This window comes from Balearica regulorum, chromosome 12 (genome assembly GCF_011004875.1).
Source record: "Balearica regulorum gibbericeps isolate bBalReg1 chromosome 12, bBalReg1.pri, whole genome shotgun sequence".
In the NCBI taxonomy this organism is placed as follows: Eukaryota; Metazoa; Chordata; class Aves; order Gruiformes; family Gruidae; genus Balearica; species Balearica regulorum.
In genome coordinates, this window is record NC_046195.1 from 1988419 (window position 1) to 2011582 (window position 23164).

Consider the following 23164-nt stretch of genomic DNA (forward strand, 5'->3'; position numbering starts at 1 on the left):
GGCGGGTGGCCAATGGGCGGGCGCCTGGGCGCCGTGAGGAGGTTGGGCGCGCGGGGCATGACGGCGCCGGGCAGCGCGGGGCCGCCGCGGAGGTAGGGGCGGGCGGCGGGGGGGGGGGGGGCCCGGGCGGGGGGAGACGGACGCGGCTACCGGCAGCCGCAGCGGTCCCGGGGGGGGGGGGGGGGGGGGGCGGCCGGGAGCCGCGGGGCGCGTCGCCGAGGAGCCCGCTGCCAGCCCTCGGCCTGCCCCCGGCCGGCTGCCGCGGCGTCGCACTGTGAGGGGAGCGCGGAAACACCGAGGGTGTCGTTCCCCGCCCCCCCCCCCGTCTCCTTCTCTGCCTGAGGGGACGAACCGAGCCCGGGGGTCCCGCCGCCGCCCGTCCCAGCAGCCGTCCTGAGCGGAGGCTCGGAGACCGGGAACTGGCCCCGAGGGCTGCTCCGGCCGCTCCTCGCCGCGGCCCCCGGCGTGGCTCGGTGCTCGGGGGCGGGGGGGACACAGGCACCGAGCTCCCCCGGCCCATCGTCCCGTCTCGCCTCCCCCCTCCGCGCCTCACCGGGGCCGTGAAGGGCCCGAGGCCGGGCCCTCCCCGTAGCGCTGCGCCCGGTAAAAACCAGTATCCCGGGACCCGCAGGGACCGAGGCCTTGGCTCTCACCCCCCGCTGCGACCCGCCGGGCGTGGGGCCCCCAGGGACAGGCGGTTCCCCGGGGCGGGACGGGACCCCGGGGGGGGGGGTATCGAGGGAGGCTGCCCGGGGCGCGGGGACCTGAGGGGACGCGGACGGCTCCGTCTCTTCCCTCCTCTCCTTGACCTCCTGCCTCTCTCCTGACAGCGCCGCCCGGGACCGGCCGCTCCCCTCCAGCATCCCCGGCGGTGGCTCCGCTCCAGCAGCCAACACACGGGATTGAAATGACCTTGAAAGCCGGGAACAAGGGCAGCTCGCCGGATCCCGCCCGGGCTCACTCGGGCCGAGGCAGCCCAGCCGCAAGTGCCTCCCTCCAGCTCAGATCCTCGTTTGTTTGGTTTTAGTTGGGTTTTTGGTTTTGGGTTTTCTTTTTTTTTTTCGGGAGGCGAAATCCTTGGCTCTCCTGCCTCCGCTGCCCGCTTCACCCTCGCTCGCACCGGTAGCAGGGAAGGGATCCAGCGAAAATCAAACGCCGACGGAGGGGCTTACGCCGGACCGTTTCCAGGCCGGATCCCAGCGCTGCGTAAGAGAAGGGAGATTCCGATATCTTGGGGCGGGGGGGGGGAGGGAGAAGCTCTGGGCTTCGCCTGGCAAAGCCACAGCCCGGGAGGCGAGCTGGGGATCTCGGGGAGCCTGTGTGGGAAGGGAGGGGGGTGTCAGCGCCGCTACAGTGGACAGGGGGTAGGCAGTCACCGGCAATGTTTTCCCTTTGCCGGGAACTCCTGCGCTCGCCCGCTCTCCCTCATCTCAGGGGCTCTGTGTTCCGCCTGTTCTTGCTCTGCTTGTAGTTTGGGATGCTTGGTGTGGTGATTTTCCTGCAGGAGCAGCTTCCTGCTAAAAAAATTCCTTGAGGAGGGTGATGGTATGAGCTGCTAGAGAGTGTTTTCCTCCCTGTGCTGGCGCTGGAAGCGGCTCTTGGCAGGGAGATATCTCTGTCAGCTGTGCCTGGAGCCCAACCTTATCTTATCCTGTGCTCCGGATCTCTGTCCCTGCCGCAGCTGGGAGCCGGGACGGAGCGAGATCTGGGGAGGGGAGACCAGGCAACCGCTGGGGATGAGGATGCTCCTCGCAGCCCCCAGACCCTCCCTGGAGCAGCGCGGTGTCAGCGCTGTGTCCGGGGACTGTCTGACCTGGGACTTCTCCCTGGTGGTGACCATGAGAGGGAAAGAAAACCGGGATGGGACCGTGCAGCGCTTCCAAGTGCTCTCCAGCCTCTGGCTCTTCTCATTTGGGGGGATTTCTGTGTGTTTGGTGACTTCGGGGACGGGTGTTTCCTCCATGCCCACATCTCAGGCAGTGGGTGCCCGTCCCCTGCGCGGTGCCCCTCGGATTCAGCCCCGGTTAGGGCTAAATCCGCTTGCCTGGATTAAGCGGCACAACTGCTTGGGGATTTAAGGGATGATGTGGGGGAAGCCGGAGCGGGCTGAGCTCTGGAGAGGGAGGCTCTGGAGTGGGTCGGAGCTCCTTTTCCAGCACGGAGGCAAGGGAGGGGAAGGCTCCGGTGCCTCCATGATGCGAGTTTCGGCTTCAGGGCAGCGTGGCATCACCTGGCAGAGGGTGTTTGTGGCGCAGGGCTGCCTGTCCCGAAGGCACGGGGTGTCTGAGGAATCAGGCAGGGAAAAAGCCTTTCGGTATGATACTAAGGGATGTTATTTTGGTGCTTTTTGTCAGTAGAGCCTCCCTTCACTTTGACCTGAACTTCTAAAAAAAACCCCACAACCTCGGTGTGTTCATCCCATCCCCGCAATGCTCGGGCTCTCCGACCGTGCGGGCAGCTCGTTCGCTTTGTTTTTCCGGGATCCAGGAGCTCGTTCCCAAGCCAGTCGTGACTTCACGGCACCAGTGACTTGCGTTCGGTTTTTCTGCAGCCCCGCGCACGTGCTGCGTCTTGAGGGAGCGTCCCCCGTGCCTCCGGCCGGGATTCAGCCCGGCTCCATCGCATCGGGACAGCGTTTCGGTCGGGCCCTCGAGGCTGCGGGAACACGGGGGCTCACGCGGCTTCGGCTCTCGGGCCGTTTGGGTGACAGGTGTTGGGGTGCAGCACCGCCATCCTGGCTCTCCCCAAGCCCATAGGGGATTATTTAGATGGGTTTCCCTTTGGATAAACCCCTCGGAGCGGGAGCAGGGAAACATGGGGCAGCACAAGAGCCCCTCTTTTTATTTAGGAAGCGGTTTGGGATGGCTTCTCCGCCTGGGCTCTGCTGCACCGCCACGGCATTGTCCCTGCGGGCACCGGGACGCTCTCCAGCTCTGTGCTCGTCCTGCCTGCTGGCGCTTATCCTGCTCGCTGCCGTCCTGCCTGTCCCCCACCTGCTCCGGCATCACCCGCTGCCCGTTGAGCCGAGCTCTTTTCCCGTGAATAATTTCCTCCCTGTAGGTCTGGTGACTTCTTGCCGGCTCTGCTGCGCTGCCGGAGCCTGTATCATTGCATCCCTGCCGGTGAGCCTCAGCGTGCACCGGGTAATCGTGGATCAAGGCTGCGGTGTGGGTCCCCTGGGATCGTGCTCTGCTTTGGCTTTCGGTGCCAGAAGCGCCGCAGCATGGCAATCTCCAGTTGCGGTTTGCCGGGGGCGGAAGTGTCGCCTTTCTGGCCCGCCGGGTGATAACCTCCCGTGCACGGCGCTAGGAGCATGTTTGCTTTACCTGTCGTAGCAGATAAGCGCCTCTGATAAAACTCATGATAGTAAATAACGGGCTTGAACGAGAGGGGAGCAGTTAAAGGAGGGAGTTGGGGCCTCTGCCCTGGGAAGATGATGTTTTGCTGACCCGGAGGAGCAGACCCTGGCCCTCGCTGGCCAAAATCTCCGTCGCCCCAGGGAGTTCCGTAGACTTGTGCTTTTCCCATCCCAACCTCCATCTCTTGAGCACCGCGGTCTGGGAAGAGTCTCTGCTTTGGAGGGTGTTATCCGAGGCAGCGCGGAGGGAGGTGGTAAGCGCCAGGGAGTTCCTGGCAAGAAATGCCCCTTTTTCTTTTTTTTTTTTTTTTTCCTGCGTGATTTGAGAAGTCGCAGAAATATCCTTACTGTCCTTGAGCGGCAGAGATATGAGCGTCTCTGTGCCGACGGGGATCGAAGGGAATGGATTTACAGCTCTGAAACGCCTCTCTCCCCTCTTTCCCTTCCCCTCCGGGGCTAACGGGCTTCTCCTTGCAGCGCCAAACCGATGCATGAAAAAGCAGCTCCCCTGAAGAGCCCCGAGCCCATGCACGGCCGTGAGAAACTGGAGGCATCGCACAAGGAGAAGAGTTTGGATTCCCTCGACAGCAGGTGAGGGGCAGCGTCACCGCGGGGTCCCAGGAGTATTTGCTCTTTTTTTTTTTCTCCTCCTGTTACCACCTCCAGCGGCATCCCCGCTGTTTCCGAGCCCCCAAAACGCAATCTGACGGGTGGGAGCGGGCGCGGGGGGGTCCCCTCTTTGTTTTCGGCCTCAAATATTAAGGTCTATAAAAGCAGGGAGGGGAGAGGGGTTTGGGGAAGGGAACGGGAGTCCCGCTGCTGAGGTTTTTGGGAGGATTTCACTGTCTCTGGTTTCTCCTTTCATGTGCCCGCGTGATGGACGCACGGCCAAAGCCGATTCCGTCCTCCTGCCCCGGCACGTTCCTGAATTCCCATTTGTGCTTTCCCTGGGGAAACCTTGAACTCGGCCCAAGCTGCCCCTCGCCGGCTTCTCACCGGGGGCAGCTCTGGGCTCCATTATTTCACCTCAGCAATACCAGATGCTACGATAAATCACCGAGACATCCGAAATGCGGCTTCCCAGGGTCTCTCTTCAATCCTCTGCATCTTGCCGTGGCTCTTCCTGCAGCACACTTACACAGTAAGTGAAGGCTCTTCACTTACCCTGAGTATTATTATTTTTGTCCTTCCAGCCTCCACCTGAACGAAGCCCTGAAGGATGAAGGCATCAAGAAATGCCACCGGGAAGTGGTAAGTCTTCAGCCTCGTGAGCGAACGAGCTGGTTCATTGTAGCCTGACCCGGGAGGAACCCACCCAGGGTCTCAAACGGGGGCTGCGGGAGCTGAAGCAGCTCCGTTCTTACCCGTTCGAACCTTTTTTGGTTGTTCAAATCGTGCCTAAAGTGGGGCTTTTCAGTCCGTCTACAAACAAGAGACGCTCTGGAAGAGGAAGGAGCGGAGGGACGAGGCGTTTTGCCTTTTCCCGTGAAGAAGATGGAGGAGAAAAACATTTTGCCGAGGCTTCAGAGGCATCCGGGAGGGTTACGGGGTTGGCAACAGGTTTGCGCTGGGACCGTGGGGTGTTTTGAGGTGGCGATGCCACAGTCTCCTCCCCGTGTCCCCCTGAAACGCTCCCACCGGCACCCCCCGCCATCCTGGCGTTGCTCCGGGGCGGGGCATCTAAGCCGACCCCAGGTGATGCTGAGTCTTGATCCTCTTAGGCCCGGCTCATCCGGTGACAAGGTGCGCGGAGCAAAGGTGACCTTGTTGCCGCGGGCAGGAGGGCTCTGCCTGCGGTGCTGCCCACAAAACTGCCTTGCTGCCCCACGGCCCTTCGAGCTGTGCCGGATCTCTCCGTATCCCAGCAAAACATCTCATCCCTTGGATTTTGGGTGGCAGCCGTCACCGCTGCGGGGACAGCCGTGTCCCCGGGGAGCACCCCGAGATCCGGGGCGCTGCCTGCTCCGGGACAAGGGGGCACAAATCTGCCTGCGCTGCCTTACGGGACTAATCGAGCAGATTTAACGCAAAGCATTGAACTGCTTCTGTACGGAATTATTTAAGGGCGAACTTGCGGAGCCTCCCGCCGCGGCTGCCGACAGGCTTTGAAGAGACACCGGGAATATAAATAGCTGGATGGCGCGGCGCGATGGGCGCAAAGCGAGTGTTGTCACCGTGCCCCGAATAAGGGAAGAGCTCGAGGAGGAGGAGAGAAACCGCTGGGCAAAATAAATTGCCTGCGGATGAGCCCGGGGAAAAACAAGCTCCTCGCGGAGGCTCAGCCTCCTTGGATAAACTCTAGATATTAGGGGAAATGTTTATTTGGGAGGATGGCACAGCATTTTCTGGGAGCTGGATCATCCAACCCTCCTCTGGCCCTTCGTCCCCGCTGTCCCCAGCCCAGCGGGACCCCGCTGCGCTGGTCCCGGGTGCGGGGAGAGGGAATTTTTTTGCAGGAGGGTGTTTTTTTTGTTTTTGGGGTTGGTTTTTTTTTTTTGGGTCTTCTTATCGGCAAGGTCACCGGATAACTTTGCTCTGCTTTGTTTTCAGGCTGCTAGCAAGTACAACTCCCAGTACCACAAGCTGTTCAAGGACATCCCGACGGAGGAGAGCGTGCTGAAAGGTGGGTGGCACGGCGAGCAACGGGCACGGGGGGGACGAACGGCAGGATCCGGCAAACGGATCTGCCATGCCCTTCTCTCTGCGTTGCAGTTTGTTCCTGCGCCCTCCAGAGAGACATCCTCATCCAGGGAAGGCTTTACATCTCCCCAAACTGGCTCTGCTTCTACGCAAACCTTTTCGGGAAGGACATTAAGGTAATGTGGGGGCCAGCCCACCCCAGTCCCGTAGGGCTCGTAGCGCAGGCCACGCCGCAGCCCGCTTATCCCCTCCTGCACCCAAATACCACCAAAATCGCTGTCAAAAGCCTCCGATGCGAAGGGGAGCGCGGCTGGGGAAACCAAATATTGGCTTGGTTTAAAATTCCCTGATGCAAAACCTCCTACAAGCCGCAACAGCGTCTGAAGGAAGATCAAAGGTTTCGGAGGCGGGGGGGGAGAGATTTGAATCTCTCTTGGCTTTTCTTCTTGATTTACAATCTGATGTTTTCCCCCGTTATTCTTGTGGCTGACGGGGATCTTGGGGAGAGACGACTTCCTTTAAAAACTGGGCTGAAGAACTGAATTATTTATATCAGCCGCTTTAAACAAATATCTGATGGAATTACAGGATTTCAATGAAGTTATCCTGCCATAAATTACATCCTGCCTTATTTTTTAACCCTCCCCGGGTTTGCAGGGGCTCTCTTGTGGTGGGTCTTGGGGAGACTCGCCGAACGATGCTTTCCCTGTGATTCTTGCCGTTCTGATCGAGTAGAAACCGCCTTCGAGCCAAGATTAATGCAGGGGGTGCCGCGACCTTTAATAAAACCAAGCTGTCTCGCTGAAACGCCGAGTCCCCGCGTCGCTGCTCTGCTTGGGGCGTAATTACGACGTGCGTTAAATCTCCTCCTTGCGAAAGAAACTCCCTGAGCTCTCGCCGTGCCCGTCCCCGTGTCTTTTTTGCCCTCCAGGTTGTGATCCCGGTGGTCTCCGTACAGCTGATAAAAAAGCACAAGACGGCTCGGCTGCTACCCAACGGCTTGGCCATCACCACCAACGCCAGCAGAAAGGTAACCGCCGGCGATTCGAGCATCGGTACCCGGCCTCGTCGCGGCAAAACCGCAGCCGGGGGATGCCCTGATGCGAGTCGGGTGTGATTTGAGAGGAGGGAACGAAGCGATTTCTGTCTCCGGCTGAAAGCGGAGGCCGGTTGGGAAGTGAGCGTGGCTCTCTGTGCTGGCAGCCGGCCAGGGCAAACACTGCGACTTTGCTTTTGTTTCTGAGTTTCACTTTGTTTCTGGGCAAAGTGAAGCCCAAGTGAAACTCGGCCGAGCCTAACGAGTCCCTGCCGGGCTCAGATAAAACCTTTAAACTCCTTAAACGCAAGCAGGGGAAGGGTTTGGGCCAGGATTTAACCCCAGCTGGTGGAAAACTTTGTTAAGGAGATGGATTTCCAGTTTTTAAATCACGTTGGGTGTCGCTGACTGCAGTGAGCTGACGTAGTCCTGCTTGGTGTGTCCGAGTCCTCGCCTGCCCGGCTGCCGCTTGTGGCAGTGTGCGATGCCCGTCCCCTCCCAGGGGAGGGGGTTATTCCTGCTGGATTTTGGGAGGGATTATTCCTGCGGGGTTTTAGCGGGGGGGTGGGACAGAGCAGGATTTGGGTGTTCAAAGCGATCCGGTTGCAAGGCTGTTCCGTGTATCGCGTGGGCTCTGCGTGGGCAAGGCGAGCACTGCCCCATGTCCCCTCGTGCTGATCCACGGGGACAGTTTTGCTCCTCCCGGCTCCGTTTGCTGCCGTGTCCCCTCTGGGCTGAGGGCGGGAGGCCCCATGGGGACAGCAGCTGAGCGAAACCGGCCCCAAAAAAATCTGGTCCAAGATTTAGCAGGCTGTAAAAATAGCAGCGGGGAAACTCTGCAGGGAGGGATGCAGCTCCCGAAGGAGGGGAAATTCAAGGGCAGGACGTCTCTGCCTGTCCCCTGCCTGTGGGGGAACTGGACTCGGGATGGAGGGGAATCTCTCCCGGCAGCTTCTCTCTTTCTCTTGCAGTACATCTTCGTGTCCCTCATCTCGCGCGACAGCGTCTACGACGTCCTGAGGAGAGTCTGCACGCACCTGCAGGTACGGCCGACGGCTTTTCGCTAGCCACGAGCTCCCTTTGGGCTGCATCTTGCCGAGCAAAGCTCTTCACTGTCTCCATGAAGGTTTTGACCACTCCCAGAGCCCTCCCTGGTGCCCTGCCGCCTCTTCTTGGCATCCTGGCTCTGCAACAAGGGACGGGAAGAGGGGCAGGAGCCGTGCCGTGGGCACGTCCTGTCCCCGTGAGCTGCCGGTGGCCTTTTCTGGGTCACAGATGACAGAGGCAGAGCCGGGAGTTTCTGCTCTCTCCCAGGGCGTGTATGTGAATTATTTATAATCCGGTAGTAATACGAGTTCTGCCACTCTGCGCATCACTGCCTTTTCCCCAGATCTAAAATTTTAAGGGGAGGAAAAATGGTACGAAGTAAAAAAAAAAAACAAACAAAAAAACCTGAATTAAAAAGCCCGAGGATGGAAGAAATCCATCAGTCCTCAAGCTAGAGAGGAGGGTTGCCGGGACCTTTTCTTCTCCCTGCCTTTGAAGCACGTGGGAAGCGGTGCCGGAGCCCTTCCCCGCCCGGAAGGGTGGCTGCCGGCTGTGCCGGGGCAGTGATTTGGGTGACTCAGCCCCCTTGATGAACTGGAGAATTTATTCTTTGAAATATGCTGTGCTCTGCCCAGATAGTCCCTTTTTTTCTTCTCCCCCTTAATGGTTTATCCCTTCTGCTGGGAGCTGAGACTTGTGCAGGAGCCCTCGGCTCAGCCGTGGCCCTGTGGGGTTATTTATCGGCACGGGGAAGCAGCGATGGGGTGCCCTGTCCACCACCGGCTGCTTTTCTTTGGCCCCAAAATCCCCACGCTTGAAAATTTTTAAGCAGCTGCTCTTCATAGACTCACCAGAAACATCAAAATTCAATTTTCTGGCTTGGGTTGAAGCAGGGAGAGGCAGCGCCATAATGCCTGTTTTGTTTTCTTTTTTTTCCCCTCCAGGTTTCCAGTAAGAAGAGCTTGAGTTTGAAGGAGCTGACGGAGGAGCCCGATGCCGTGTCACTGGTGAGGCTCAGGGCAGCTCTGGGAGGGGGAAGGACCCCCATGAACTCACCTCCGCGTGACCAGGGGAGCGCGAGGGATCGCATCCTTCCGCCTTTGGAGCGCGGCAGGGCTCGGCTCTGCCCGCGGTGGCTGCGTCCCCGGCCGACGGGATCTGTCCTCACCGTGAAATGCTCTTGGGTGGCCTCTCCCTGCCTCCGCTCGGTCACGAAGCCGTCGGTGTTGCCCCCAGGCCACGCGGGGATGCTGAGCAGGGTGTCCTCCCGTGGGCTGGTGGCCCTGTGCATCAGGCTGGGTGCAGGAGGTGACAATCGGGGTGGCCTTTGTGGGCCGGTGGCAGCGATCAGTATTCGGGGCAGGCGTGGGGTGCGTTGGCTGGTCCTTTCTATGGATCCTGCGTCCCCATGGGGCTGTTGTGGAGGACCAGCTCCCCTGTAGGATGATGTTTTGGTGGTCGATGGAGATGTCGTAAGGTTCGAGTCCGAATCTGGCCCCGCAGCGTCCTCGGTGCTGCCGGTTTCACAGGAGAAACTGCCGCCGGTGGCACGGCTCACCCCGGGGCTGTTCCCGCAGGAGGTGATCGTCCCCGAGGGCAAGTGGAGGAAGGTGTCACCCGCCTCGCTGTCACTGTCTCTGCCGGACGCCGACTACCAGTGCATCCACCGGACCTCCGTCAGCAGCCTGAGCGCCAAGGAGAGCTCCTTCACCTCCGAGGAGCCCCTGGTTTCAGGTGAGGGCTGCGTCCGACCCTGTCCCGCACACTGTGCTGGGCATAAACCTCCGTAAATACGTGTTCATCCATCCTCCGCCCTCGTGGAAGGGATTTCTGCCTTGCAGACGAGCAGGGTTGAGGCTGGGAGTCGGTGATGGGGTGTCCTGCCTGCGGGGTCTGAGCCTTCTGTGTGTACTTGTAACAGCGTTAGCCCGTGAGGGAGGAATATTTGATGCTTGAAGGTTCCCGGTTGCTGATTCTTTGCTCGCGTTTCAGAAAGTGCAATAAACACCGAGGAGGAGCTGGAGGTGGAGCAGAGCTGCGTGGCGGAGCTACGACCTTCCGACTACCAGCTCCTGAAGATCTTCATCGTGCTGTAAGTGTGTTGAGGGCGGCTGCGGCACGGGGAAGCTACGCCGGGAGCGTCTGTCTTTGACCACCGGCCGCTGAGCGTTTGTGTGCGTTCCTTTGCTCCCAGCATCTGCCTCCTGGTCGTGTCCTCCTCGTACCTGGCGTTTCGCATCTTCCGTCTGGAGCAGCAGCTCTGCTCTCTGAACCGGGACTACCTCTCCCGTGGGCACAGGAGGTGAGGGACCCTCGGGGACGCTTCGGGGCAAGTGGGTCACGCCCAAGGCTTTCACCTTGGGGAAGAGGTTTCCTTGCGGATTTGGGGCTGGTTCCTCAGTTTTAGGAAGCACCAGGGCATCTCGGCGGAGCTGGGCCGTTCCCTGGGGCTAACGCGACCACGGGCATCAGCAAGGGATGGACAGGAGAGGATTCCCTTGGGTTGGGGACATGGGACATTGGGGCCTGCGGTACGGTGCCCCCGTGGCTGCTCACCCCGTCTCAACCCGCTCTCCGCTCGCAGGTGACCATTACCCCCAGCGCTGGCTGAGAACGGATGCTGAGACGGTGGATCCCGTGGCCGTTGCACATGGCCCGGCTTTTCCTCGGCCGGTAAAATGGGACCAAGTATCTTCTCTCTTCCTACTGGCACCCGCTCCCGGCGGGACCGCCCGGCCGGCTCACAGCCGCCGGTGCCAACTCCCTGTCCCACTAGAAACCTGTTTTCTCCCCGGGACGCCGCTGCACCATAGCACCGGACAACGGCTCGGGGCTGCCGAGCACTTGGACCTCCCCTTGCTGCTAAAACTGGCATCGGTTTTTATTCCAGACTTGGATTTTTCTTGTTAAAAGATGACTTTAGGTTTACCGAGAACTCCCAAAAAGGTGGATGAGTTGCTGCTGCTGCTCTGGGTGCAGCCCGGGCAGCGGCTCTGGGCTGAACCAGCCTGTTCGTCCCCATCTCTGTACCCCCTGGCTGTGCTCAGACCCCGGGGGTCTACAGGGAGAAAAGGGGCCACCAGCCCTGTGGGCCATCCCAGCACCCAAGGGTGGGGGTACAATCCAGGGCCCCTCTTTCTCTGCTGGGCTCTGTACCAGTCCCCAGCCCGTCTCTCCTGGAGCAGCGGGGCATCTCGGGGTGCGTGCATGTGTGCGTGTGTGTCCCTGCGAAGCACTTTAGGGTGTCCCCCCCCCTCCCCTCAGACCAGGCGTCCTCGCTGGGGACAATGCCGGACCAAGGCTTCGTTAACCCTGCTCGTCTCGTTAAGACGTCCCGAAGGGAGCCCGTGGCTGGCACCGATGAACGCGTCTGTGCCCCGGTTCGTGTTAACCTCGTCACCGCGCAGAGCCGAGTCCTGCGGGATTTATCCCGCAGCCTGCCCCGGGAGCGCGCTGGAGCGGCAGGTGATACCTGTGCGATTTATTTTGATTTTCTTTCCTATTTTTTGGGAACTACAAGTGCTGATTGGGCCAAATCCCCGCGCCCTGGGGAAGAGCTCGGAGCTCACTCCAGGCTCGGAATGGTTTTTAAATGAAAATAAAACCAGGATTTTCTAGTACACCCCCGTCTGCTGCCGGCATCCTTGCGGCGGTGCCAGCCTGCGAGCCCTGAAATTGGAGTACCCCGGAATCTGGGCTGTCCCGGTGCCCCTTCATTGGCCGCGTGGATTACATGGGGACAGCCCCCTCCTCGCGTGGGTTTTGGGGGACGGGTGGCTTTGCCTTGTTCCCCCTTTGGGACAGCGCTGAGGCTGTGCAGCCCCTAATGTCGCAGGACAGGAGGGATGCTGCGTGGTCCAGCGCTGCCGGGATGCTGGTGGGTGCTCGGCATCGTTTCTCGGCACCAGGGAACCCTGCGTGTCACCCCGGCCGTGCCGGGGAAGGTGGGGGTACAGCAGTCTGGGGGTGCAGCCCTGGCTGGGGCAGGGGGACCGGGGTGGCTTTTGGGGGGACACCCAGGGCCAGGGATGCTCCGGGTGTAGGGGGACGGGGAGGTTGTTTTCACTAGATGGCAGCAGAGACCGTGCGATGTGACACTCGAGGTGGTGGCAGGGCCACCCTGGGGACACCCTGGGGAGGGTGCCGAGCTGCAGGTGCATCCCGCTGGGGTGTGCAGGGTGAGCCTTCCTCCTTCCTCCTCCTCCTCCCCGAGCACCCCGTGCGGCTGCTGGCATGGGTTTGGGGTTGGTTTGGGTTTTTTTTCCTAAAACCAAGTTGGTGCTCAACGGGTTCAACGTCAAAGTGGGGCTCGTGGCCCCAGAAATGAGGTTCAGAGATTTCGGATTAGGGTTATTTTGGTCTCGTGCACCCAGCCTGGTGGGTTGTTTTTCTTTCGGGTGCTTCGCAGCACCCGATACAAAGCGAGCGTATCGGGTCCCTTGTCCCCGTGCCGAGCCCGGGGCCAGGCGCGCGATGGTGGCGACGGCCACCTCGGCTCTTCTCACGGCTCTTTGCTTGAAGCCAGCGCTGGGACAGCCTGTGGGCGCAGCTGGCTGACGCCGAGGAGGTTTGGAGGAGCTCAGTGTGGGTTTTTTTTAGGGGGGGGTGTGTGTCCCCTGCTGCCAGGAGCCAGTTGCGAGGCTCCGGTTTTGTTTTCCAGGCGGTATTTGTTCGCCTGCCTGGTCTGTGCTGTGTTTGCTCTCACGGCGACGCCCTGCTGTGGGTTTATTTGCTTCTCTTTGTGTAAAGGAACGCCACGTAAAAGTCTCGGGTGCAGGAAACGTTGCCGGGTGCTTGCCTTGCTGGTTCTGGCAGTCCTGCCCTGTCCCACGGGTACGAGAGGTGCCCGTCGGATGAGCACAGCCCCCCACCCTTGAGTCCCCCCCAGTTGCACCCACTGTCCTGCTTCCTCACCCCAAATCGACCCCTAAAAAATAGGATTAGGGGATTAAATCGGCCCATGCGGCCTCCTCACTATCGCACAAGGTGCTGGTGGAGCTGTCCCTGCGCTCGCTGGCTCTCTGGAGCCCATTTCTGCTCGTTTTCACCCACTGCAGGGCACACAGTGGCCGAGAAGCCGCTGCGAGACCGAGTCGCGACCATCGTGGCCGCGATACCATCCCGCAACAGGAAACCGCTTGTCGGCCGGGTACCTGCGCAAAAGACGAGGTGATGCTGACAAACACGCGATTTGGTTCAAGTTTTATTCTGGATCGGGGAGAAAAGCATCCTCCCGCGGCGGCAGTGACGTTGCTCCGACAAAAACCTCATGGAGTGCAAAGTGAATCCCCTTCAGCGATCTGGCTTGATCTTGTTTCAGCCATCTCTTGGGTTTTCAGCTCTGTCCGAGCGGTGGAAGGGGTTTTTCCAGGGAGGGATGCCCTGTCCCGCGGGCTGCTCTCCCGTCCGGGCAGCCTGGGAAGGACGGGGACGACCCAACCGTCGTTTTGCCCCTCTGGGATCTGTTTGTGTTTGTTGGGTGTTTTTGGGAGAGCCTGGGCTGCAGCTACTTACCTTCCTCTCGGCAAGAAACGATGTTTAAGACTTTCCTGGGCTGGCAGTAAGATGGGGGGGGAAAAGCTCTGGGTTCAAAATAATCCTTCCTCCTTTTCCAAGGGTTATATTTAACTGGGATGTCCCCGATCCAGTTGGTGCGCTGGGGTGCGGTTGCTCTGCTAGACGCCACCCGAGCAACCTGCTCTTTGTTTCTGACGAGGTTAGAGATTATTCCTCATCCTCTCGTTTTAATTTTTATTTTCCCTGCTGCTAAGCCTGTCTTTTGAGGAGAGGATCTGCTCTGACATCCCAGCCGCCATCCAACACGGGAGGAAAAGTGTTTCGATTAGAAGCGTATTAAGGATTTCTTGGGTTTCAAGGAGACCGCAGTTATCTTTGGCTTTTATACCTCAAACTCTGTCCTTTTGTTCTCCCTGTTGTGGTTGTTTGGTTTTGTTTTTTTTTTTTTTATCTCGAGTAACAGAACTGGTTTTGTGCTAGAGGAAGCAGCGACCGCCTCGTACAAACACTAATGAGGGTTGGGGAGCGCTGATGAACCCTCCCTGAATGGAGACGACCAAAAATCATAACGAACAAAAAAACCCCAAACCTTCAAAGCGTGAGTGTTACTTTTCATCTCAAGTTTCCTTTCCTAGGATTGGATTTCTCAGCTTCCTATTAATTTGCCAGCAGTTCAGAGTCAGGTTTTAATTTGTAATAGCAGCAAACAGGGGTGGGGGACAAAAAAAAAAAAGAAAAAAAGCTATGGCTGTACAGCCTAGGAGTGCCTATCTGAAGATAATTCTTTAATTAATTGTAGCATTCCCTTTCGAGTCTCGTCTTTTGACATCATCAAATCAGCATCAGGTTTTTAAGGGGTACAAATCCTTGCTGCTAAATCCTAGACTGCTCAACTACAGCACTAGCAGGAGGCACAAATTAGAAATAGCCACGATAAAGCGTTTTGGGGCTTGGTTTTAAAGGGCATTTGTTAAACTTGTCTCAGAAGGGCAATGCCCGTAGCTAATTAAAGCCACCTAACGAGGGCATGTTGCCTGCTGGGCAAAGGTGGAGAAGTCTCTTTAGCAACCCATTTTGCCACAGCAATTAGTGTAAAAATTCACCACGGAGAGGCGATTTCTTTGAAAGCAAAGCGACTTTTCTCCTCAGAATTTCAAAGGCCAGCGATTTCCAGAGGGGACTAAGGCTTTTCCAGGAGGGAAAAGGGGATTTGGGGGGGGTTTAGCCATGCTGGAGGGGTTACATTCTTCTTCTTTGGGACAATCCTGCGCATAGGCATCTCCCTCAGGCACTGGGGGTGCTGCCTCACGGATGGGGAAGGCAGTTTTTTTTTGGGGGGGGGGGGGGAAAGGCCGGAGCTGCATCTCGCTCACTTCTGCGCCAGTTTCGCGATGAGATTTTTCCACTCCGATCTCTTCTGCGTGATGTAGGAGGGGGTGAGGAGCTGCAGCAAAGGCTCTGGCCGACCCCTGAAGTATCCCTGACACAGAGCCTCCGTGTTGCAGATCACGTACATCCCGCAGTCATAGCTGTTCTGCTGGGCGGGCGCCTTCTCCTCCACGAAAGTCGCTTTGCCCCCTCTCTTGCCCAAAAAAGCTTCCAGCTTCCCCGCCACTTGCTTGGCGTGGACAGAATTGCATTTACTGTGGGAATCGTAATGGGCGAAGTACTTTTTGTCCCTGAAATAAACCAGTAAGCTCCAGTGGGTTCCTCCAGCGACCTGGTTGGAGTTATCGTTGATAGGCAAGAACACCAGCTTCTTGTGGAGAAGATCCAGCGGTTGAAGGAATATGGCTATTTCTTCCTGACTAAGGGCACATTTAATGAACTGAGCCACTTCGGGGCTGATAAAACAAACCTGATCACTAAATTCTTGGAACTGGTGGTTGGCGAAGTACTCGAAGGCAAACCCGATGATGCGATCGTTAAGCCAGTTCGGGGGCTCCAGCAAAGCGACGTCCGACTGCCGCAGCAAACTGTCCATGTAACTGAGAACAACGGGGTCCATCCTGCGCAGGTCGGGGCCGCAGCGCTCCAGGAGACTTCAAAAGCTGAAACAGAGAAAGGGCAGAAGATGAATTAAGGAATTAGGATCACACCTGAGGCAAGAGATAGCACAACAAATATCTCGAGTTCCTTCTCGGTGAGCAAAAAGCCCAGGTTTCCCAGACGGGTATTTGAAGGACCAGCGTTCGAACCATCTGCCAGATGAGGAGACGGAGGACACGCGGCACGCGATGGGTTGAGCTGGGTTGTTCTGCTCTAGGACCAGTGCGTGGCTCCGATTAGAAAAACATTTTATCGTTACGATCTTAAGCTCAAAGCAAAGCGATTTCAAAGCAGTTCCTGCTCGGGAACTGCAGGCACGCCTTCAGTTCTGTGCTTTGCACAGAAACCAGACGTGACCTGGGAGAAGTCGGTCGGTGTTTTGGTGTTTCACCTGCACGGTGCCAGTCGCTGTAATTCTTTGGATCACTGGTATTTCTGAAATAAAAGTCTTTTGGGGGCTGTCCGACAGGCGTACGGTCCCTTTCGCCTATCAGATAGTGCCACAGCTCGGTGCCAGATACACGACCTGTTCCGGGAAAACCTGCTGGCCCACCAGCACAGGAGGCAAGGTGGTGACAAGTAAGGAGAAACTAAGCAAAACAAGATGACAAACAAACCAGTTCCCTACCGTGGGAACGTTTAGGACAACTCTCTACCTAACCAGCAGAGATTTCCAATAACTCAAGTACCACCAGAGCTGGATGATCCGCAAAATACCTCTCGGTTCCTAGCTTGGGTTTTAACTTGCCAAAACTCTGCGCTTGTGGGTACGCCGAGGGGTGAAGGTCCCTGCGGGCTTCCACCGGTGATGTCCACCTGCGACCAGAAGCAAGCGGTCACACCGACTCACTCTTTCCGATCTTTTACTCCATTATTTGTCCAGGCTACATTCTTCCCTCTTAATCTGGGACTGTTTATCCTTAAAAAGGTGCCTGGAAATCGGAAGTAAAGTGTAGCACCTTGTTCTCCCGACCCATCCGTTTGAGGATGTACTCGAGGGACTTCAACAGGTCTTCCAGGCGAGACTTCTCCCTACTACTCTCCGTTTATCAGGTTATCCACGTATCCACTAATTCCGGTCTTTCTACCAATTGTATAATTTCCTTTTCAGAAGCTCTTGCGTTTGCTGCTGTGGATTAAAGTGTGTTTTAAGAAAGAGGTTACACAGCACGCTAGGAGGTGCTACTCAATAAACAATGCGAAATACTCGCTGGCGTCAGGCTAGCATTTAGGAGGAGATCTCCCAAAGAGAAGCTGTTGATTAAAAACCTCCATGGTTTTGCTCTCACATCCTCTAGCCCGGGCTCCTCAGCTGCTGCGATGCGCCATTAGCCCCTGAGGCGTCTCTCCTTGCCGGGACAGGGCTAGAAACGCCGCAGCTCGGGCCAGCGGTGACGTGGAGCTGATTTGGCCTCACCCTTTCCTCATCCGTGCCAAAACGCAGCGTGAAAACATCGCAGGATTTCTTAAGGCACCGTGTGAAAACTAATAACGATAAGATCACTTTAATATGATTCACTACAAATAAGACATTAATTATCCGTTACGATAGGAGGAAATAAAAAAAAAAAAATCAAGTGTTACATTGTTTACATGTTAGGAAAAAGTAGATTTGTGCTTCTTGGTGCAACGTGAATCATGAAAATAATCCTTCCCGGCCAGGTATGCATAAATTAAGAGACATTTATCTCTAAAAAAATCTTGGCAAGGTCACATCGCACGTGACTTGTAAATAACAGAGTGGATGAAGCATGCTGCCTGCGCAACGCATCGGAAGGAAGGGCCGAGGTAGAGTATCTGGGGCTTGAAACAGCTAATAACTGTTTGTGTACGGCTGGTAGATCCGAGAGATGCCAAGTAGCAAGAGTCACTGGAAAGGAAGGGGAACAGTCATTGTTATTTATACTGAGCCAAACACAATGGTATTTGGACACACTTCCTACGTTAATCAGCTCAAAGTATTTCCAAGTTTGTGGAGCAAATCCTTTGCAACAGCGTGAAAACAAAACAAAAAAAATCCCAACTAAGTCCCAGCAACTCCGTAGCGTGGCCGAAGGTTTAAAGAGCCGTACGTCCCGCGAGCCTCGAAGCGACCAGTTTGCGGGTTTAACAGGGTCACTGCTGAAATACTTTCTGCACGTGCCCGTACAATGCCCCAAATTTTCATTTACTGTGTATTTTTTTCTGCTTCGTCTTCTCCTAGAGATGCACAAAATACAGCAAAGAGCTTTCCACTCAAATCCAAACGGGATTACGGGCTGGGGAAGGAAGCGTGTGTCCTGTATTCTGTTAATTTTCCACTCTGCAGAAACACGGTTTGGGTTTTTTTTTTTCAGTCAAAGGGAAAAAAAACCCCAACAAAAAACATTTGGCAGCTTCCTACAGTCAGGAAGGGAGAATGGTTATAGCAAATGCTTAATTGCCACTAGCTACTACTTTTAATTTTACTGCCATCTGGTATTTGTGAAACTGCTTGTGAGTTCTGCAGGATGACTCACCGCGTGCAGCTTAAAGGAAAACCCTTCGTAGGCTCCGACGCCTTTCAGAGCCACTTAAGGTAAGCTGCGAGGACCGAAAACGCGTAGCGGCGCTGTGAAAAGCCATCAGAGAGGTGGTTTCATTCAGGAGAACCTCCCTATTAAAGCAAAAGATGAATCCGCAGAGAAGCTGGGATGTGGATCTGAGCACCTTTGACGTTAAGGGGTGTTGAAATCCAGACGCGGATTGCGAGCGGCTGGGATTTGCTTCCTGAGGGCTCAGGTACACTCTGTTCAGAAGTTTTCATAAAAAAATAGGAATAAATACTGACGCAGGCCTGGAACATTTGTTGTAGGTTGCCAACAAGAGTCTCGCTCCTTCGTTTTATTTGCATATTAGTAGTTGGAATTTGTGCAAGCTCTCCGTAATCCTCAGCTTCTGGGAGGGAAATTCATCTGCCCCGTTTCGAGCAGTAAGATGAGAACACCGGGGAGAGGAAAAGGAGCATTTCAATAAAAAATGTCATCAAGCCAACCAAGATGAAACCGCCCGTTTCGTTTATAGATTTAAAACCGGTGCCGTCTTGCAGCAACGTGGCAAGAAGTCAAGTTTCTCTCATCTCTAAGTTATAACAATTTAACAAATAAGCCGCCGTCGTTAGAGCAAGTTTGATCCATAAACTGATGGGACTCCTTCGTGTCCACGACGCAAAGCAAAGCCTGAATTTTGTAATACTTGGCCAACCCCCCCCCCCGCCAAACCTATGATTTTTCACAACATTAAAGGCAACTACCTTCTGCACGTAATTGCTGCCTTGCGCTTGAGAGCCAGGGAATGAAACTCCCGAGTAATTGAGCGTAAATAGGCAGCGATGGAGCAAAGCGAGCATAAATTACAGGTGAATCAGATTCTTACGGTCTATTTTTATAAATTAAAGGTGCTAAGAACATCCAGAGTGAATATTTTAAGGTGCCACGTCACTAAACTCCTGTACCAAATTTAAAGAATATGGAGGTAAATACAAAAAGCCACCTGAAAGACAAAAATTATTCAGACTTTACCGGGGAAGGGTAGGAGGGACAGAGGAGTTTTCAGCAGCTTGGCTGAGGTCTTTGGCAGGATCGAGGGTAAAAGACCCCACGATTTAACCACCAGACCATGCCCTTTTACTGGAAATACAGTTTTTTAGACACCGCATCAGTGCTCTTAATAACCGTCATTGTTAATGGTAGCAAGAATTTCTATTTGTCGGCCTGAGTCCCTGCACTTGTCTCCTAACAGCGCCAGAGAAGAAACCCAAGGAAAATTAAATAACCAAGCCAGAAAAGAAGCGTACTCATCTACTCTTTCGTTAAATATAAGCAATCTCTTTGTAGCCTGTGGATTATAATTCCTGTACGATACGAGAACCTTTGCGGGTTCGATAGGCGCGAGTCGGAAGAAAACACTGATAATTCCCGTACGCGCAGACGATGCTCAAACCTCTCCGTTCCCCGACAAATTCTCCAACCCGGACACGTGCGAACTCCGGAACTTTGCTTTGTTTGACGCCGTCTTACGGGGGAGTAAACTAAAACCCGGAGGAACTACACCAAAAGCTACTACATCAAATGAGTTTTGCTCCCCAGGATGGGGTCGGCTGAAAAAATTTAAATTTAAGAGGGAAAAACCACCGATGACGTCAACGCCTGAGGAAACCCCTCGGCTCGCTTTCATCCAAACGATGTTAAACCTAACGTCGATGGATCGCTGACGTTGAGAAAGAGTTTATTCCAGAGATCCCGCTCGTCCCGCTGCTGCTGAGGAAAGAAATGAGAATTAAGGGGAGAGCAGAGGGTTCGCCCGGGCTGGGGTCAGGGTCAAGGCCGGGGTAGGGAGCACGGGCCCGGCCTGGGACCAGCCGGTTCGACACCCAGTGACGCGTCTCTACGTTTAACCATTTCAACCATTTTAACCATTTTTCCCTCAAAACGCGCCTTGAAGCCTCCGGGCCCGGTGAAGGCCGGCACCGACCCTCAAGGGCTGCGGCTTGCGCGACAAGCACCGCCAGGGCCCTACCGACACCGCTGTCGCCATGGCAACGCCAGCCGGGCCGGGCCTTCCCCTCACGGCCGCCCCCGCCGCTCACCTGCCGCCTCATAGCCCGCTCGCCCTCCGCGGCGCCGGTACCGGCCGGTTGCTGCGCGCTGCCGTAAAGCTTGGCAGCGCCGCGTCGTAACTACCCAGCGGACGCAGGGTATGCGCAAGCGCGGGAGGCGGAAACGAGGGCGTGGCCTGAGGGGCGGGGCGGGGCGACCGATGGGGCGGGGCGACCGATGGGGCGGGGCGCCTGTCTGCCCCCCCCCCTCCTCCCCCCCCCCCCCCCGGCGGCGCGCGGGCGGCGGCGGGTGCGTGAGGGAGGCGCGCGCGGCGGGCAGTCGGGCAGCGCCCGGGCGGCGGCGGCGGCGGGAGCGCCCGTTCCTCCCCCCCCCCCCTTTCTCCCGCCGTTCCCTCCCTCCCTCAGTAGCGGCAGCGCCCTGTGGGACCCCCCCCCCCCCTCTCCCCTCAGCGGCGGCGGCGGGCGAGGGATGCGCCGCGCCCCGACACCCAGGTGAGCGGCGGCGGCGGCGGCGGTGGTGGTGGTGAGGCGGAGGGGTGGGGGGGTCTCTGAGGTGGGTGGGTTGGTTGGGTGTGTGTGAGGGGAGAGAGGCGGGCGCGGTGCCGCTGCTCGGCGCCGGGGTCGCCGCGTACCCGGCTCGGCGTGAGGAGAAGTCGGCGGAGCATCGCCCGGTGCCGCCGTGGGGCCGGCGGGAGCCTTTGTTCGGTGGAGGAGGGCGAGTCCCCTCCGGTGGCGTGGGGCTCCCCCCCACGCCCCCCCCACGCCCCGCGTTCCCGCAGCGGGTACAGATAACTGGGTCCCCGCTCGAGCTTCGGCCCCACGCGTGACCGATCCCCACCCCCGGGGGAAGCGGCGGGCGCAAGGTGCGGGACGGCTCCTCGGCGGCCGGGTCCTGTCCTCGGGTCCCGCGTGGGCTTCCCCACGCGTGGGAACGCCGAGGGTGGCAGCGGGGCCGCTGGTTTTTAATCCCTCGGTGCCGATATGCTGCAGTTTACACCCATTTTGGGGTGGGTCGGACACGCAAGATGTGAAAAAACAACAAAAACCCCACACCACAGCCTTGGAGGTGTGGTGGGGGGGGTGCGGAGCTTTTACCTCCCTTAGTGTTTCTAGTGTCACCCGTGGGTCCGTGGGCTGGCGGCATCCCCGCAGCGGGGAAACGGCCCCGACACCACGACGATGGGCATTGCGACGGGACCAGGTCGCGGTCGGCACCGTCGTCTGTGGCACAGCAGAGCAGCCCGTTACGCCGCTGAACGCGAGTGGCGTTAACGATTCCCACCCCGTCTTAACCAGCTATTTCTAATTTTTAACGCAGTGTTTGAAACCACAGTAGCTCATTCCCCGGCATTCTGGACCTTTATGGGAGCGCTGCTTCCTCCAAAGGTTAAAACAGTCGATATTTCTTTCTGGAATTTTCCTAAAAGTAGCCAAAACAGCCCTTTGCTTTATTCCCCCCCCCACCCCCAGAAAAAAAAATCCTCCGACGTGACTCACGGTAGGACCTGCCGTAAGTTCAGAGCCGGGCGTTTTGCCGCCCTTCTGCTTCTACATCAGCTTCCTCCTCCTCCATTTATGTTTTTATATCCTGAAATCAAGCTGAGGTTAATAAAGTCGGGAGCATGAGCTCAGCAGAAATCATGGCTTTCACATCCCTCGCTGCAGCGCCCGTTACCCTGCCCATCAGCGTATAAAAAAATAATCACGTAGCGGCAAAGGAAGGAGGAGAACGCTGCTACAGGGAGAGAAAACAGCGCGGCTTTTTGCTAAATCGATAACGAAGCGCTTTAATAAATCGCTTCGTAAATAGGGTGTTAGTTGGGGAAATGGGTTTCTGGCCGGCTCGAGCATTTTCCCGGCTTTTTTCCCTGGGGAACGCTAGGAAATGACAGGGGAGCGTCGTCTTCTCGTCTCTGTGGACACAGTGGTGGTGGTGGTGGACTGTGAATGCTTAAGCGCGACCTTACCGAGCTGAGCTTAACCACGAGCGCCAGCAAACTTCGGTCAGGGTCGGAGAAGGCTGCGTTATTGCTGAAGAGCATCTTCTCTTCAGGCCGTCGTCCTGGAGTCACGCGATAATCACGATTTCCCTTATGTCTCTCAGTAAACTCATCCATTTCAGTGGCTTTTCTCATTTTTGAACAGTTTTTAATTAAAATAAGAGGATTTTCTTTGCATTTTTCCCTTGTGGAGGCTCTCCCAGCTCTCACTTTTGCTCCTGGCTGTGATTTTTCATCCCCAAGACTGTTTTGGAAGCTGTCGGTCTGGCTGCTAACAGTAGGGAAGGTAATTCAGCAGCACTGGCACATGACTAAAAAGCTTTTTGTTTCCTGATCTATCAATGATGATGTAACTTTATATATATATCTCTCTCTCTCTATTTATTTATTGCGATCAATATATTAATCAGGATGGCTTTGGAGATGTTTCATCTCTCTTAAAGGCCTGTGGTACATCAGTGGTGCCTCTGAAACAAGATTTTTTTGAATACCTCAGTTCTCTATTTCTTAAAAAAAGTATTAAAACATAAACTCAGTTTTGCAGAGCGTGCCTCAGACTTATTTCTTCTGTGCATCCACAGCTCCAGTCATGATTTATAAAGTTTACATTTTTACCTTTTTTTTTGGGTGGGGAAGCTGCATTTTAAGATTTAAATCTTAAAATTGATTCTTTAATTTGATTCCTTAAGGGAATCAAATGGCCGAAGTGACATCTGCTGTTGCAATATCTTTTACATCGATACGTGTTGCCTAAAACTCAGACTAGCAAACCTTTGGGATCCTTTGCTAGGAAAATCTTAACTGTTTCATGCCTAAATTATTTTTATTTAGGATGTTCACGGTGATTTTAGCAAGCGTTCATCACGTTTGCAAGAAAACCTCTGAGAATGTGAAGCATGCGAGGTCAGGCGCTCGGGAAACGTGAAACCTGAGGTTACCTG

At 56.3% G+C, this 23164-nt stretch overlaps 3 protein-coding genes across 15 annotated transcripts in view; 2 read left to right on the forward strand and 1 right to left on the reverse strand.

Moving 5' to 3' along the window:
* The first annotated feature begins 26 nt into the window (after window positions 1–26).
* On the forward strand, window positions 27–11701 carry GRAMD2A (GRAM domain containing 2A). Of its 6 annotated transcripts, none has more exons than XM_075764594.1 (14): window positions 27–92; window positions 831–1206; window positions 3061–3122; window positions 3836–3949; window positions 4552–4609; window positions 5909–5981; window positions 6071–6174; window positions 6930–7028; window positions 8006–8077; window positions 9026–9088; window positions 9659–9815; window positions 10074–10173; window positions 10276–10383; window positions 10666–11701. In XM_075764594.1, exons 4-14 carry the CDS (start codon window positions 3846–3848, stop codon window positions 10667–10669), a joined length of 942 nt encoding a protein of 313 aa, XP_075620709.1. In that variant the 5' UTR covers window positions 27–92; window positions 831–1206; window positions 3061–3122; window positions 3836–3845; the 3' UTR covers window positions 10670–11701. The 6 variants fall into 6 exon arrangements, with proteins under 6 accessions (XP_075620709.1, XP_075620710.1, XP_075620706.1 ...); XM_075764595.1 differs by having other exon boundaries at window positions 831–1011; XM_075764591.1 differs by lacking the exon at window positions 3061–3122.
* A 3235-nt stretch (window positions 11702–14936) lies between these two features.
* Window positions 14937–21839, reverse strand: SENP8 (SUMO peptidase family member, NEDD8 specific). Of its 4 annotated transcripts, none has more exons than XM_075764850.1 (2): window positions 21721–21839; window positions 14937–15649 (listed from the first exon to the last, which is right to left on the reverse strand). In XM_075764850.1, the coding sequence occupies exon 2, from the start codon at window positions 15604–15606 to the stop codon at window positions 14968–14970; it is 639 nt and encodes a 212-aa protein (XP_075620965.1). In that variant the 5' UTR covers window positions 15607–15649; window positions 21721–21839; the 3' UTR covers window positions 14937–14967. The 4 variants fall into 4 exon arrangements, with proteins under 4 accessions (XP_075620965.1, XP_075620961.1, XP_075620962.1 ...); XM_075764846.1 differs by lacking the exon at window positions 21721–21839 and adding an exon at window positions 20254–20363; XM_075764847.1 differs by lacking the exon at window positions 21721–21839 and adding an exon at window positions 20258–20361.
* MYO9A (myosin IXA) overlaps window positions 20494–23164 on the forward strand; it is a 181436-nt gene continuing 178765 nt past the window's right edge. For 4 of the 5 annotated variants that reach the window (XM_075764809.1, XM_075764810.1, XM_075764811.1 and 1 more), the window contains exon 1: window positions 20502–20715. The gene's annotated coding sequence lies outside the window, so the exon portion shown is untranslated. Of the gene's footprint in view, window positions 20716–23164 lie in introns of all 5 variants that reach the window. The other variant, XM_075764813.1, reaches the window with a different exon arrangement.